The sequence below is a fragment of the Tupaia chinensis genome, unplaced genomic scaffold (genome assembly GCF_000334495.1).
Source record: "Tupaia chinensis unplaced genomic scaffold, TupChi_1.0 Scaffold144982_1, whole genome shotgun sequence".
NCBI lineage: Eukaryota > Metazoa > Chordata > Mammalia > Scandentia > Tupaiidae > Tupaia > Tupaia belangeri.
Genome location: NW_006204841.1, coordinates 1,614,402 through 1,631,096, shown reverse-complemented (window position 1 = coordinate 1,631,096; position 16,695 = coordinate 1,614,402). Strand labels below are relative to the sequence as shown.

Sequence of the window (16,695 nt, the reverse complement as noted above, 5' to 3'; positions counted from 1 at the left end):
GAGGAGAAGGGATTGCAGCATGGCCATCCCCCCTGGCGGGTGATTTCTCGCTTTCTGTCTCTATGTCTCTGTCTGGCGAGCGCACGCACCCTATAGCAAAAATCTCTCAAAAAAAAAAAAAAAAGTGAGGGAGGACACGCGGACAGTATTCACTTTTGGCCTTGAACCAAGGAAACCGGCTTTCTTAACCCGACCTTCCGAATCTCCTCACAAAACATGTAAAAGCAGGCGGCGAGCTCTGCCCGGAGAACCATGACGGTAGCATCTAGTTGCAGATGTGTTTGATCTCAGATCCCCAGGGATCCACGGGATTAACCCTTGGGCCTCAGGACGAAGTCACAGTGCTGGCTTTGGACTCGGCCTATGGCTTGCCGTTCATGCGGCTGTTACGTAGAAGCCCCAAAGTCCCAAGCCTCAAACCCAGCACTGGGTGACTGTTCTGTCCGTCAGACACGGCGCGGCAGAGCAGAGGAGGCCTAGCACAGAACAGAATTTACGACGGCAGGAAGTTGGGGCCGTCTGTGTCCCCTTAACATGCAGAAAGGTCACGTAGTTTAGAACATGGGAGTTTAAGGACACTGCCAGAGCAAGGGGAGAGGGCCTGCACTTTACGTGTTCTGTGTTCGGGAGCGGGGCCATGTGAGCTGTTGGGTTTGAGCTAATTAGCAAGCCCCGTGTGTGGGGCCACAGGGGAAGTAAAGGCCCTGGGCTCCCACAGGGCTGTCTGCGGTTCACCTTCCCTCTCGCTCTGGTGGGTGCATCTGCCCCATAGCGCATTTTTTAAATAGTTATTCTTAAAAAATAAAAATATTCAGTGTGCATCTGTGCAATTCTAAGGGTGTGGCCATTTCCAGAGCTAAGACTCCTTCTTTTTGTTTTTTTGCAGGTAAAAAGGGGTCACTATGGAGTTCAAAGGACAGAACTCCTGCCTGGTGACCGGGACAACCTGGCCATTCAGACCCGGGGTGGCCCAGAAAAGCATGAAGTAACTGGCTGGGTGCTGGTGAGTCCTGAGAGCTGGCAGGGATGTCCTTAGGCTGAGATAGGAGCAGGCTTGTCCAGGGGGCCCCCCCCCCCGGCACCGGCAGCCCGAAAGGACCGTCTCTTCCCCCTCTGGGAACAGCCCACCACAGCTCGCTGCTCCTCTTCCAGAGGGACGAGAGGAGGAGCTGAGCTTTATTGTTTTAGAAACCATTTCTCACTTTCGGCACCTCTCTCCCTCTCCCTCTCCCTCTCCCTCTCTCTCTCTCTCTCTCTCTCAGGGTGACCGCACATGCCCTATAGTGAGTGAAAAGGAAAAAAAAATGTTTGAAAGTTCATGGGAAAAAAACTGCAGGGATTTCTATTTTTTCACATCAAACTTTGTTTTTTCATCTTTTTTTTTTTTTTTTGAGAGGTTTTTGCTATAGGGCGCAGAGAGAGAGAGAGAGACAGAAAGTGAGAAATCACCTCCCAGGGGGGATGGCCGCACCACAATCCCCTCTCCTCCATTCTCCTCTCGGGATCTTGGGCACGCACGCACACACGCCCAGCGTGAGTTTAAGCCACTGGGTCCGGGACTCGAACCACAGTCGACTACGTGGGAGTCCAGCAACATAGCCATTACGCTAACTGCTGGTCCCCTGTTTTTTTGTCTTTTCTGAATACTCATAGTTGGGATCAGCAGTGCTGGACATTCCCACCTGGCCAACCACAGTTTGAAACCTGAACCTGGTGGCTTGTTTTATCACTTTCTCTCTCTCTCTCTCTCTCTGGTGAAATTAAAGAAATAAAAAATAAAACAAATTAAATTAAATTAAAGACTCATAGCAAAGATACTGCTTCCCTATAACAAAAAGAAAAAAAAAGCTTCATGGGTTAATGAGAACTTTTTTTTTTTTCCTAAGAGTTCAAAGCAAAAATCCTTAAAGAACTAAACGATCTAAGTAGTATTTGATTATTAATATTTTATTTTACTTGGCTGTTGATACTCACGGATGGGCTTAGGTCACACCGTTACCAGCACTCCCCTCAGACTCAGGCGTGATCTAAGTAGACCGTCTAAGAGGGAGCCACGCCAGAGAACACATCCACCCCATTTTAGATTTTTCTCTCTCGCTATAGGGGAAGCAGTCCCTTTGCTATGAGTCTTCTGGCGCTTTAGGGCTCACCAGAGAGACAGAGAGCGTCAGAAATCACCCCCAGGGGGTGGCCGAGCCCCAACCCCTTCTCCGGCATTATCTTCTCATTATTTTGGGCGTGGATGCACACGCACCCAGTGAGCTTCTAAAACTACCGGGTCCAGGACTCGAGCAGCACAGCTGGCAGTGTGGGATTCAGCTGCTTTAACTTCCATGCCGCCTGGGGCCCTTCCATGAACTTTTGTTTAAAAAAACCTTCATATTCCTCAGAATGAGTCCTCTGAGCCACCCAAACATGTAGCTGAGTGTCCCGGCATGACTTGCACGATGTCTGGCAGCTCCTTTGCTGTGTCTTCCGGTCATCTTAGGAGTTACTTAGGAAATGACGACCTGTCGCCACTGAGAGAGGCGACCGCCAGAGGGACTGAAGGATTTTTCTCCCCCAGGTATCTCCTCTCAGTAAGGAAGACGCCGGAGAATACGAGTGCCACGCGTCCAATTCCCAAGGACAGGCTTCCGCGTCGGCAAAAATCACAGTGGTGGATTCCTTACATGAAATACCAGTGAAGAAGGGTATGTAACACATGTCACAGCCACTTAAAAATGGCCGGTGCTTCTGCTGAAGAGACCAGCGGCACGACGGCAGGAGCGGACACAGCCAACATAGCCGCTCCTCTGACGGCCCAGCACGGCCACTCCGGGCGTAAGACAGTGGCCGCTGGGGCCTAGGGCCAGTTCTCCAGGCAGATAATCCGCTCTGTCTGAGGCTCAGGAACCCGTAAGTCAGGCTCTGTCTGGTCCCCAGTGGTTAGCGTTCACTACGAGCAGCCCTGGTGATCTGCGAGACTGCCTATTTGTTTACAGTTACCTAGTTTCCTTTAAACCCCTTCACTGTTCAGAATTTTTATTACACCAGATTTATATTATGCTTGTGCGTGGTGTGCCTTGCCACTTTCTGGCACTTACCTAATACAGGCTTTTTCTATGAATGGAATTGAGTCTAGAGTGGTGCTACATGGTATCTATTGAAAAACACACGCCCGGGGACCAGCAGATGACATAATGGTTACATCACTGGACTCCCACATGGACAACTGCAGTTCGAGTCCCGGACCTGGAGGCTTGAAACTCACACCTAGCGGTCCCGGACCTGGAGGCTTGAAACTCACACCGAGCGCACGTGCATGCATGCCCAATATCCCAAGAGAATGGAGAAGGGATTGCAGCATGGCCGTACCCCCAGGGGGGTGACTTCTCACTCTGGTGAACACATGCGCCCTACAGTAAAAATATCCCTTAAAAAAGAGAAATGCATGCCGCACGGCACCAGGTGACACTACGACACGTCCGCCTTTAAGCTTCTCCCTTATTGACAACTTGCTCAACAGCCCGATCGCAGGAACAGAGCTTGGCCATCACGAGTGCCTGTAATGAGATTCCGTAAGGTCGGGAATCCACGTGGTACGCTGCTAGACGCGGAGCACCTGGCTCCACGGGTACCTGGACGGCTGACCAGATGCCATGACGACGACTTAGATGCTTTCGCCCGATCTTACGCCGAGTCAAAACCCAACTCGAGTAGAACTGCTAGTTCCACAGAACTCTACCTACCCGGCATTTCCCCGTGTCGAGACTATACTAAACTCCTATTTTAAGAGGAAATGACGGTGGCCAATTCTACTCCTTCATTTTAAACTTTTTATGAGAGGCCAGAATATTGGCAAATAGCCGATTTTGTACTGTTCTATTTCACTCCGAGGAACTCACCCTGACGGTGTCACACTTTACACTTGCACAGTTCTACCAGACTAAAGTTTGAACCGGCTTCCCCTATGCCGAAAGAAAGAACAAAACTCCCTGTCAGCGGTCGTCAAATCAATCCACTAGCAGATCGCTCAGCCGTGACAGGAAAGAAAATGGCTGGTGAACAGGTGCTTGCTCAGTCTCTTCAGCCAAGAGCTGGAAAGCCAGGCGAAGAGACGGCAGGAGCTGAGTCCGGTCGTGCGTGAGTCTCAGCCCTGCCGCTGACTATCCTCCCGCTGTGATTCCGAGTGAGAGCTGGTCCACACAGGGTCCCTTAGTCTCTCTGGATCTCAGCTTGGCCACGTGGGATGTGCTCCTCCGGTTCTATAAATTTTTTTAAGTCTGTGTACTTTTTTTTTTTTTTTGGAGAGGTTTTCGCTATAGGGCGTGTGTGCTCGCCAAACAGAGAGAGACATAGAGACAGAAAGCGAGAAATCACCCCCCAGGGGTGATGGTCACACCGCAATCCCTTCTCCTCCATTCTCCTCTCGGGATTTTGGGCATGCACGCACACGCGCCCGGCGTGTGTTTTAAGCCACCGGGTCCGGGACGCGAACCGCGGTTGACTACGTGGGAGTCCAGCGACATAGCCATTACGCTAACTGCTGGTTCCCGCGCCTGCCTTTTACATACAGGCCAATACAACAAAATTGTCCTCTGTAGCTAAAATCCCACAGCTCAAACGCTACGGCACTCCAGTGTATCGCTTTACGGTCCCCACAGATCCTGTCTATGTATTCCATGAAAAACAGAGATAAGGATCCTTGTGCTGCAATCCACTCCCAGCCTCTGCCAACCCAGGCCACAGGCACAAGCTCACACCTGGCATGCCACAGATACTTCAGGACATGACCCAGGACCTCCCCATGTAGCCTGAGCCTCACTGCTGGCCTCCACATTGTTATTTTTTAAGGTTTTTGCCATAGGGCAGAGATACACTTGCCAAGAGACAGAAAAAGAGACTTGGAGAGGGAAGGTGAGAAATCACCTCCCACGGGGGATGGCCACACCACAATCCCTTTCTTCCATTCTCCTCTCAGGATTCTGGGCACGTGCACACACATGCTCTCAGTGTGATTTTCAAGTCCTGGGTCAGGACTCAAACCACGGTCGGCCGTGTGGGAGTCCAGTGCCGTAACCACCACACCATCTGCTGACACCAGCCTTCACATTTTAACGTCGTCATTAATTTGGAAACATTAGACAGCCTGACAATCAGAAAGTCAAGAATGTCCATATATGTAACTAATTTTTATCTTTCTCTTTTTACAAACAGGTGAAGGTGTGGAGCTATAAACCTGTAGAGCTGAAAGTCCTGGAAAACTACAATCCCCGTTCTTGCCTAATAAATTCCTTTTAATCCAGTCCACTAACATTTTAGTTATATTCACTGGTTTTACACAGAGAAATACAAAATAAAGGTAACACATCAAGACTATCTACAAAAATTTATTATCTATTTACAGAAAAAAAGCATGCATATTATTAAACAGAACAAATAAAAAATCCTTTCTATCACAACACAGCATGTACTTGTCATTTTTTAAAGCCATAGAGAAATAACACACAGAAGTATTTATCAGTATCTTGTTGAGTATCTTTTAAAAGAGCTAAACGCTCATCATTCGAGGTGCAATACTCATAGACATAAGTTCCTGGAACAACAGTTTGCACGCATACGGCATTCGCACCAATGAAATCTGGAGGAAAAAAAAAGATAATTAGCAGAACTGAATCAAAGTGACCCACTTCTCTACCCTCCGTAACAACATGGCACCGTGGACGGTGACCAGTGCAAGCACCGAGAGCACCCATCCTGCCACCTTGGCATACGGGTTCATTCTCCCGACAGGCTGTGGACTTCTCCCTTTCTGCCCAACAAAATTTCTACTCACCCCTGCCCCATTAAATACCGTCATTTACACTTCCTATAAGACTTATTATTTCCCAAAGTTGAACAGCTCAGAGAAAATACCACACCAAAACTTCAACTGGTTTTTACAAAAGTTATCTTTTTCCTCATTTAAAACTAGTACTCAGAGAGTGTGCTATCAAAATGTGAAACATGCCGGGAACCAGCAGTTAGAGTAATGGCTATGTCGCTGGACTCCCACGTAGTCGACCGCGGTTTGTGTCCCGGACCCGGTGGCTTAAAACTCACGCCGGGCGCGTGTGTGTGCATGCCCAAGATCCCGAGAGGAGAAATGGAGAAGGGATTGCGGTGTGCCCATTGCCCCTGGGGGGTGATTTCTCGCTTTCTGTCTCTATGTCTCTCTCTGTCTGTCTGGCGAGCGCACACGTCCTACAGTGAAAATCTCTCCAAAAAAAAAAAAAAGTGAAACATGCCAATCTGTCCCACCACAAGCAATCTGCCCAACCTGGGCATACTCTAAACAAGTACCAGCAAAGCCCACCTACCTGGGTTTTATTGCGACAGCCCCTGCACTCGTACGTGTGGGTCCTGGTGTTCGCAATTGCCATTATTCCACAAAGATTGCAAACGTGAACCTGATACGGATCTGATGCCTCAAACAACCTTTCCCTTAAAAACTGAGCTGCTCCATGGGCAATCTGACAATCTCGTTCCATTTCTCCAAAACGCAGGCCACCATCACTGTTAAAAGGAAAACAACAGATTATTTTGTGCTTTTTTTTTTTTATTATAAACACATGACTAACAGGAAAGAATGACAATAAAGATGAGGGGGCAGCTCTAATTTTTATACCCTAACATTCTGTCTACCTGGCCAGGTGGGAGAAGTCTATCAACTACTTGATGTACATAAGAAGGTCCCCAAGTGGAGTAGACACATTAGAGTCTCAAGTACATCATGTAATTTTCCTCATAAAAATACAATGAGGGAACCAGCAGTTAGCGTAATGGCTATGTCGCTGAACTCCCACGTAGTCGACCGCGGTTCGTGTCCCGGACCCGGTGGCTTAGAACTCACGCCGGGCGCGTGTGCGTGCATGCCCAGGATCCCGAGAGGAGAATGGAGGAGAAGGGATTGCGGCGTGACCATCCCCCCTGGGGGGTGATTTCTCGCTTTCTGTCTCTATGTCTCTCTGTCTGTCTGGCGAGCGCACGCGCCCTACAGTGAAAATCTCTCAAAAAAAAAAAAAAATACAATGAGATACAAAGTAGAGGCTCATAATACTCTCATTTAACTTTCAAGAATTCAACTCTAGGAATCAGCAGATGGCATATCAGTTATGTCACTGTTATGTAGTCGACTACAGTTCAAGTCCCAGACCTGGCAGCTTAAAACACGCGGGTGCATGGGCATGCGTGCCCAAATCCCAAGAGGAGAACAGAGAAGGGATTGAGGTGTGGCCATCCCCTCTAGGGAGCGATTTCTCGCTTTCTGTCTCTCTCTGTCTTTCCAGCAAGCACACGCACCCAATAGCAAAAACCTCTCTAAAAAAAAAAAAGGATTCCACTCTAAACTCAAAGATGAGTAAGTCGATCTAAGTAAACCAGTAACCAGTTTCTCAATGAATGAGTCTCTCCTGCAATCAAGCCTAAAATGATAAAAGTATATTGCCAAAGAAATTTGGCAAACAGGTGAATAGTTACAGGTTTCCCCTAAAAAGTGAACCGTGTTATTCAAATGGCCAGGCAAATGAATGGTGATGACTCCCTTAGCCTTCTTAACACACACACACACACACAGTAAGATGAAAGACAAAGGGCTTATAATGGCATTACCCCCAAAAAATCGATCACTGGTCAACTTTGGAGAATGCTAGACAACCAACTCGTTATTATGAAAACTGTTAAATAAAGGGAAAGAATTGGGACCAGCAAGTGGCATGGAGATTAAGGTAGCTGGATCCCACATGGCCAATTTGAGCCCCATATGTGGAGGTGGCTTGAAAAACATGCCTGAAGTATGTACATGTGTGCTCAAAATCCCAAGAGGAGAATGTAGAAGGCACTGCAGTGTGGCCAACTCCCTGGGAGGGTGATTTCTCATCTCCATTGCCCCACCTGCCATCTCTGCCAAGTGCACATGCCCTGAGTTAAACATACATTTATTCATAAATACATAAATAAATATATGCATAAATAAATAAATGGAAAGACTCAAGTATTTGGGGACCAGCAGATGGCATAATCGTTACATCACTGGACTCTCATGTAGTCGACCACAGTTTAAGTCCCAGACCCAATGGCTTAAAACTCACACTGGGTATGTGTGCGTCCATACCCAAAATCCCAAGCGAAGAATGGAGGAAAAGGGATTGTGGGGTGGCCATCACCTTTTAGGGTTAATTTCTCTCTGTCTCTCAGTCTCTCTGTCTCCAGTGAGTGCAAGCACCCTATAGCAAAAATCTCTCTTAAAAATTAAAAAAAAAAAGTTTGTTTTCATTTATAAAGGATCAAGTATTTGTTCTGCCCCACTACAGGAACTATATTACAAAGTAATTGAAGAGTTGAGGAAACAAAACTTTAGAAATAGTCCAGTTAATAAATGGAGAGTGATAAAAATTAAGATCCCATCAATTTGCAAGCTCTATTTTTTTGTGAGAGAAAGTGTGCACTTGCCAGAGAGAGAGAGAGAGAAAGAGAGACAGAAAGCGAGATATCACCCCCCAGAAGGGATGACCACACCACAATCCCTTTTCCTCCATTCTCCTCTAGGGATTTTGGACATGCACACACACGCTTCCAGCGTAAGTTTCAAGCTGCCAGGTCTGAGATTCGAACCACAGGTAGGCCATGTGGGAATCCAGGACGTAACTGTTACACCATCTGCTGGTCCCTTGCAATCCAGATTTAATCAAAAGCTTTAGGCAATGATAATTAATAGCTGTTAAAGTCATAAAAAGAAAGACAATCTATCGGAAGTGCAGAGCACCACCTCTTACCGCCAAAACACTCAAAGCCTAAGTCTCTGCAAGCCTCTAATCTAACTAGTTTACAAGGAAATCAGAAATGTAAAGCACAGGGATACAACCAGTGAAACGCACTGAGAAATCTTCCTGGACAAGCAATCCAGTAAATCTCATGGGGGAAAAAAACTGGACAGCAATCCAGAGATTTTTTTTTTAAAGGATTTAAGAGACTAGTCAATTGATTACAAAGACAGATCTTATTTGTATCCTGATTAAAACCAAAAAAACAGGACCAGCAGATGGCATCCATCACTGGCCTCCCACATAGTGGACCACAGTCTGAGTCCTAGACCTAGGGGCTTAAAACTCATGCCAGGTGCATGTGCGTGCGTGCCCAAAATCCCAAGAGGAGAATAGGGGAGAAGGGACCGCAGCGTGGCCATCCCCTCTGGGGGATGATTTCTTGCTTTCTATCTCTTTATCTCTCTTTCTTTCTCTCTTGGCAAGCGCACGTGCCCTAATAGCAAAAACCTCTCTAAATAAATAAACAAACCTTTAAAAAATGATGCAATGAACAGGGAAATTTGAACACTAAATATGTAATAATGTTAAGGAGCCACTGTGTGTGGTTAAGGTTATTTTAACATTCTTTTTCGTAGAGGTTTTTGCCATAGGGCTCATGCACTTGCCGGAAAGAGACAGTGAGAGGAAAAGGGAGAAATCTCTGTTTTCAGAGAGGCCAGCCACAACACAGTCCCTTCTCCAGGGATCTTGGGCACACACACGCACATACGCACACACATGCGCCCAGCATGATTTTCAAGCCACTGGGCTTGAGAATGAACTATGGTCAGCCACGTGGGAGTCCAGTGATAGAACCACTACGCCATCTGCTGGCCTAGGTTCATTTTTTAACATACTAATCATTTAGAGCAAAGGTCTGCAAAGTATGGTCTGTGGCTCTCCTGAGGACCAGAACTATTTGTATAAGAATACTAACAGCATAGTACCTGTTTCTATCAGTGTCGATGAGGTACTGATGGTGCAGTGAGTAAACTGCTGGTTCCTCAGCACAAACTCAGGCAGTAGAGCCAAACCTTAGCAGTCGTGCTCTCCACTCAAGTGAAGGGGACCATGGGGAGGGCCAGTTTCACTTAAGAGTGCCAGCAGTGGTACTATAAAAATTACTAGCTTTCTTACACTTTGGCCATGAGTAGACCTTTTTAATACTCTATGACAAAATGGAAATTCTCAGAAAGCATTTCTGCCATACAGTGAAGTTAGTTAGCAGTCCTGAGAAAACGCATTTACACGATTCCAAACTAGTCACTTTTATCATGGAATATCTTTTATACCTGAAAAACCAGCTGGCACCAACTCTGGTAACTCAGGCACACCATCAGCAATGCTAACTCAGACTTACATCTATTTCGCAGACAAAGAAATGAACAAGAAATTAAAGAAACTGAACAAAGTGAGCCCTTCATTTCAAGGAAAACTTAAAGTAGTTGTTGAAAATGATCAAAAATTTGAGCTTACCAGCAAAAAGATAACTTTATTCACTTCTATGGGCTTGAGAGTATCCTGACACTTAAAAGCTTTCCTGGTGACAGTAACCAATGTGATTTTTAGGGGCTGGCAGGTGGCGTGGTAGTTAAGGGCACTGGACTTCCACATAGCCGACCATGGTTTGAGTCCAGGACCTGGTGGTGTGCTTTCTCATTTCCCTCCCTCTCTCTTTCTCACTGTCCCTCTCTGGTTAAATTAATAAATGGATAAATAAAGTAAAATAATTCTTTAAAAAAAAAAGAAAGAAAAACAAACAAATGTGATTTTTAAAAAACGGATAATAATGGGGCCAACAGGTAGGATAATGGTTAAAGCACTGGACTCCCACATGGCTATTGTTTGAATCCCAGACCCAGAGGCTTGAAACTCATCAGGCATGTGTGTGTGTGCCCAAAATCCCAAGAAGAGAAAGGAGAAGGGATTGTGGCGTGGACATTCACCCTTGCTCTCCAGCAAGTGCTTGTGCCCTATAGCAAAAATTTCTAAGTAAAAAAAAAAAAAGTGTGTATACGCACAAACACACACACATACACACATATATAAATGAAATGTATCAGCATTTGAAAATCTGAATAATTTGGCTAGTCCCTTAGCTTTGTAGTTAAGGGAGCCAGACCCCACATGGCTGCCCATAGTTCGAATCCTGGTCTCAGCAGCTTGAAAAACACACTGGTGCATGTGAATGCTTACCCAAAATCCTGACAGGAAGGAGAGTTGGAGGAGGAGGGACTGTACAATGACCAGCCCCACTGAATGGTTCTTGCTCATTCACTCTCACTCTCTCTCTCATGAGTGAAGGCACCTTCTGGCAGTTAGGGTTTTTTTTTCTTGAAAGGTTTTTGTGGTATAGGGTGCATGAGCTCACCAGAAAGACAGAAAGAAACAGAGAGAGAGAGAAAGCAAGAAATCTCCCCCAGAGTGGGGACAGCCACGCCGCAATCCCTCCTCCTCCATTCTCCTCTCGGGATCTTGGGCATGCATGCACACACGTCCGGCATGAGTTTAAGCCATCGGGTCCAGGACTCGAACCACAGTTGACTACATGGGAGTCCAGTGACATAGCCATTATGCCAACTGCTGGTCCCATGGCAATTTTTTTTTTAAAGGAAAGAAAACCTGCATAATTCAATGAACCAGTATTGCCCAATAAACCAATTATGACGCTGCAAAATTAAGCAAGCGTAAAAGATGCATTCAAAGTGTAAAACGAACTAATGGTTACCATAGTAAAGATAAAAGGTTCACTGATGTGGTTTCTGATTCTACACTCTATCTGATCGTTAAGAAACTACAACCTATCAGGGCCAGGCAGTGGCACAGTAATGCAGGTGGACCCAAGTGAGAAGGTCCCAGGTCCACATCCAGGGACACCCCATACATGCCACGTTTGTGTGCATCATCCAGGACGGCTGAGAATCAAGGTGGAGCATGGTGCAAAGACACTTTTGGGGGTGCATGCCTCCCCTCCCTTCCACACTGTCTCATGAAATAAATAAATAAAAATGTACTACAATCTGTTGTTGTGTGTAGCAAAGAATATCTATAACTATCTGGAAAAAAATCAAAATTTTCTTCCCTTTCCAGCCACCTACCTGTGTGGGATCAGACTTTGTTCATATACTTAAGTATAAAAAATGAGATAAAAGGTATCAAGATTGACAATGAGTTGACAACTACTGAACTGGGGTGACAGCCACATGGGCAGTCACTGTCTTAGTTCTGGGAATGGCGACTTTTCCTAATTCAAGGCCAACTGGTAACAGGGATGACGCTGCTACAGCACTCTTACCGAGACCGACCCTCCATGGGCTGTCTGTTCAGAATCTGAATGGGTCCTCTAGCACGAGAGTGAATCTTATCATCCACCATGTGCTTCAAACGCTGGTAGTAAGTGGGGCCAATAAAAATCTGTGATGTGATTTTTCGACCAGTGAACCCATTGTACAGGACCTGGAAGAGACACAGATCATGAAGCACAGACTTAAAAATAATAAATTCAAAGAATATGTGCACATATAATGCGTACTTCCAATGACCTGAAAATCAAAGCAGACAAAACTAATCTAGAATGTTAGGAGTCTAGAGTGGTTGGCTTAGGATGGGGTGGGGAGGCAGTGACGGAAGGGGGCGTGGAGGCATAAAGGGTCCACATTCTCTAGATTTTAGTTCTAGTCACACAAGTGTGTTCACTTTATAAAAATCATCAAGCTGTCTACATTTATGATTTGTGAACATGTCTGAACTATGTTTTATAGGTTTGATTTTTAAAGAACATGACAACACACCAAAATGAATACACATAACAAATTACCACTTTAAGAGCAGTATAGAAAATGTACCTCATTTCCTCTGAGATGGTAGCCATAATCAGATAAAAGATTAGAAATCTTCTGCACGTTCACAGCATCATTAAATGGAGTGGCATCGCCAATTTCACCCTTGTTAGCCGATACCTTTAAAAAGAAAAACTGAATTTTAAGCCTCTGGTAGAAATCTATACATGAGACTAAGCACAAAAAGAGTTAGACTCTTAAATATTTTGGATGACTCAGGGAAAATGACATTTTAATGCCCTAAAACCAAACCATCCATGTGTTAGGCTGTTATAGTCAGTCTACCTTAACAAGAAACTTAAAAATAGAAACCCTCCACCAAAAGATGCATGTGTAGCTGATAATTCAGCTATAAAATAATACACTGAGTTCACACTGTTCACTAATGAATTAATTCCTCATCCACAGAACAGAATCAGTTAAACAGATAACCACACAGAGGCTGAATTAGCTACTTTACAAAAATTTGGATTTATCCATAACTTTACAAATTCCTAAAAAGAAAAGAATAGGGAAAACAGTAACCAATTTGAAATCAGGAAATTAAATATCATACTAGTTTTGTAAAAGTACACTGGGATGCAAATAAGTGAAAAATCTTCTATTGCTTTGTAAGAAACACCAGTTTGGAAACTGCATTTTTAAAGAAAATCTCTTACCTTGCCCTGAAGACATTCAATCAAGTGACCAATTGTCATCCGAGAGGGGATGGCGTGGGGATTGATGATGATATCAGGGGTGATGCCTTCACAGGTGAAAGGCATATCCTATAAAGGAAATGTTTCAAAAGACTTAGAGATACAAAAATCTCTTATTCTTAGCAATGAAACAAAAACTAAATTTTTATGTCCTAAATTCTGCTCAAAATGGTTGTTTATGTACTTAATCAACACTGAAGTTAGAAAGTCGAGGCTGTAGGTCTTTAGAGGCCAGTCCTGTAACACAGCAGTTAGGTGCTGTGCAAAGGGAACCAGAACACATGGGGCTGACTGGGGTTTGCATCCCCGCCCCGTCAGCTTCACACCGGGCCCTTGTGCATGTGCTCAGGATCCTGACGGGACGGAGAATTAAGAGGAGAGAGGGGTACAGTATGACCAGGTCTCACTGGGGAAGTCACGCTCCTTCTCTCCCTCCCTCTCACTCTCTTACACACACAGACACATGCTCTCTATGAATAAAAATAAAGTTTAAAAAGTCAAGCCTTTATCATTCTTGAGCTCTTAAAGCAAATTTTGATTTATTAAAAATGCTCAGCAAAACCTTGGGTTGAGGGTGAGACAGATCCAAGATACCTACCTCTTGTCTGTACTGAATACCACAGGTACCTTTCTGACCATGTCGACTAGCAAATTTGTCTCCGATCTGTGGAATTCTAACAGAGCGAACCTGAATTCATTTAAAAAGAAGAAAAAAAAAAAAAAAGAAAAAAGGTTAATTAAGTGGATCTGGCTTCCTCTCTAAAACTGGTTCCATAAGCAAAACTATACTCACCCTAATTTTACAAAATTTGTATCCTTCCTGGTTGAGAGTTACCATCACCTGATCCACAATGCCCGTCTCGCTAGTCCTGAGGAAAGTGCTGCAGTCCCTCTTGGTATAGCGCCTGTTAGTGCTCTCCAATTCATCTTCGTTTTCAGGCAAGGTGACAGTTTTGCCTATAATAACATCATCTCCCGATACACGAACCCCTGGAGCTATCAAACCATCATCGTCCAGTTTGTCATAAATGGCGTGCCTCATACCTGTGCAGAAGTAGACATGGAGTTTTCTGAAGCAATACTACCACACAGAAAAACATTCAAACCTCACATAATCCCCAAAGATCCGAACTCACTTACAGGAATCAGTTCCAAGTGAGAGAAAATTCAGAGACATTTCTAACACCATGAATTCTGTTTAGTAATAATCTAATGCCCTTATCCAAGTAACACAACTCTCTAAACTCAGTAGTACTACAGTCTACGAAGGGAAAGAATAGTGGAGTAAGCACCACAAAATCAGACTCTCCCAGAGCAGACACCATGGGCAGTGTGCTGCCCCCTTCTGGTCTTTGTACTACATGTGGAAGAGCCCCTGTGCCTCTCCACACACGCGTCCTCAGACTCTGCGCTTCCTTTCCACAATCCTAACTCCACTGGACAGTAACACACTACATAAAGCCTGTCAGTGGAGACGGAGCAACGGGAAGATGTCTAAGGAAGCAAAACACATTTGAGTTCATGTAATGTTACTAGAAGTCAAAATTTGGGGCCAGCAGGTAACTTGGTGGTTAAGGTGCTGGACTCCCACAAAGCCAACTGCAGTTCAAGCCCCAGACCTGGCAGCTTGGAAATCATGTGTGTGTGTGTGTGTGTGTGTGTGCGCCCAAAATCCCAAGGGGAGAATGGAGGAGAGACTGTGGCATGGCCATCCCCCCGGGCATGACTTCTTACTTTCCCTCTCTGTCTCGTGTGGCAAAAACTTGAAAAAAAAAAAAAAAGAAAGAAAAACAGAAGTCAAAATTGTAGCATAGATATATCATTTCCCAGGGACATTCCATCCATTCCACTGTATAAGCAGTTTTTAAATGTCTGTGAAGATAACTAACTAGAAAGTAAGTTTGAGCTTTCCAGAAAAACACACACACACTACATACGCTCTCATTGTTTTTTAAATGTTTACACATACCGCTGCTGAACAATTATGGTTACATCACAATCTGAGGGAGAAACTGAAGGACAACTAGAAACACATCGCAAGTGGGACTGGGGCTGTGGGTCATGTCCCAGAGAATCGCATGACCTCTCTGATCTCCTCGCTGTGAGACCTACCGGGAGGAGAGTCTTGGCAAACCCACGCCTAGGAGTAAAGATTTCTGGCAAATACACATTATTTTCTAAAACATGAGTTCTAAGAATGACATGGAAACACATTCCTGCATTATCATAAAAGGGGGCGGGGGTGGAGGACGCGACCCAGTAAAATCACTTAGGAAAACCAGTCAGTTAACTTTAGACTTAGAATTAAAATGTCAGCGTCACTTACTCTGGCATGTTTCACGTGTAGGCTTCTCAAAAACCTCTTCTTGATCAAATCCTTTCTTTGACTCCTGTTCTTTGTATGAGCGATAGAAAACGGACCTAAAAACAATTATAAAGATAACCTATTTTCTTTCAATAGAAGGACTTATACTGAAAGTTTTTCACTTAGCTAATGTTGGGAGAATATGAACCTGACACAATCTGGACTCAGGGGCAAAGTTAAATCCTAAAGGCATCACGTGGGCTCCATCTGATATAGAGCATCTAACCCATGGCTTGAACCACCTAGAACTTGACGTGAGAGTAGGAAGGACCCAAGGCCACCCAATCCAACCTCCTACCCAACAGAAGAATCCATATAACCTGAAAGATGGCCATCCAGGATCTGCTCAAACATTTTGAGTAAAGTTTTTATATAATGTCCAACATATCATGTGCTACTGCTGCCCTTTAAAATTACACAGAAAAGGGCCAGTCAGTGCTGGCTGCTGGATCCCACAGAGCCGACTGCAGTTAGAGTACTGGACCCAGCAGCTTAAAAAACATGCCAGACTCGTGTGTCCAAAATCCCGAGAGGGGGATAGAGAAGGAACTGTGGTGTGGCCATCCCCCGCAGAGGATGCTTTCTTACTTTCCGGCTCTCTTTCTGGGGCTCATATGTGCCCTATAGTAAAACTAAAAAATAGCGACCAGCAGTTGACGTAATGGCTATGTCACTGGACTCCCACGTAGCTGACTGCAGTTTGAGTCCCAGACCCAGCAGCTTCAAACCCACACCAGGCACATGTGCATGCGTACCCAAGAACCCAAGAGGAGAACAGAGAAGGGACCACAGCATGGCCATCACCCCTAGGGGGTGATTTCTCACTTTGTCTCTCTGTCTGTCTTTCCAGCAAGCTCACACACCCTATAGCAAAAAATCTCTCTCTTAAAAAAAAAAGTCAGCACCTGAAAATTCAGATGATACAAGTAGTAGTATTTTCAGTTCTTCATAACCACTCAACAGGATTC

General features: G+C 45.0%; 2 protein-coding genes across 2 annotated transcripts in view; one reads left to right on the top strand and one right to left on the bottom strand.

Moving 5' to 3' along the window:
* IGFBP7 (insulin like growth factor binding protein 7) overlaps nucleotides 1-5,444 on the top strand; it is a gene marked incomplete at its 5' end in the record, with an annotated part of 94,052 nt that extends 88,608 nt beyond the window's left edge. The window contains 3 exon segments of the mRNA XM_006167714.3: nucleotides 887-1,003; nucleotides 2,567-2,693; nucleotides 5,200-5,444. Coding sequence (XP_006167776.2) covers nucleotides 887-1,003; nucleotides 2,567-2,693; nucleotides 5,200-5,219 — 264 coding nt within the window.
* Nucleotides 5,330-16,695, bottom strand: part of POLR2B (RNA polymerase II subunit B) — a 52,136-nt gene continuing 40,770 nt past the window's right edge. Inside the window, exons 18-25 of the mRNA XM_006167707.3 lie at nucleotides 15,689-15,783; nucleotides 14,156-14,406; nucleotides 13,961-14,050; nucleotides 13,324-13,431; nucleotides 12,671-12,784; nucleotides 12,121-12,281; nucleotides 6,342-6,537; nucleotides 5,330-5,623 (exon numbers count right to left, since the gene is read on the bottom strand). Coding sequence (XP_006167769.1) covers nucleotides 5,534-5,623; nucleotides 6,342-6,537; nucleotides 12,121-12,281; nucleotides 12,671-12,784; nucleotides 13,324-13,431; nucleotides 13,961-14,050; nucleotides 14,156-14,406; nucleotides 15,689-15,783 — 1,105 coding nt within the window. The 3' untranslated portion in view covers nucleotides 5,330-5,533. The remainder of the gene's footprint in view (nucleotides 5,624-6,341; nucleotides 6,538-12,120; nucleotides 12,282-12,670; nucleotides 12,785-13,323; nucleotides 13,432-13,960; nucleotides 14,051-14,155; nucleotides 14,407-15,688; nucleotides 15,784-16,695) is intronic.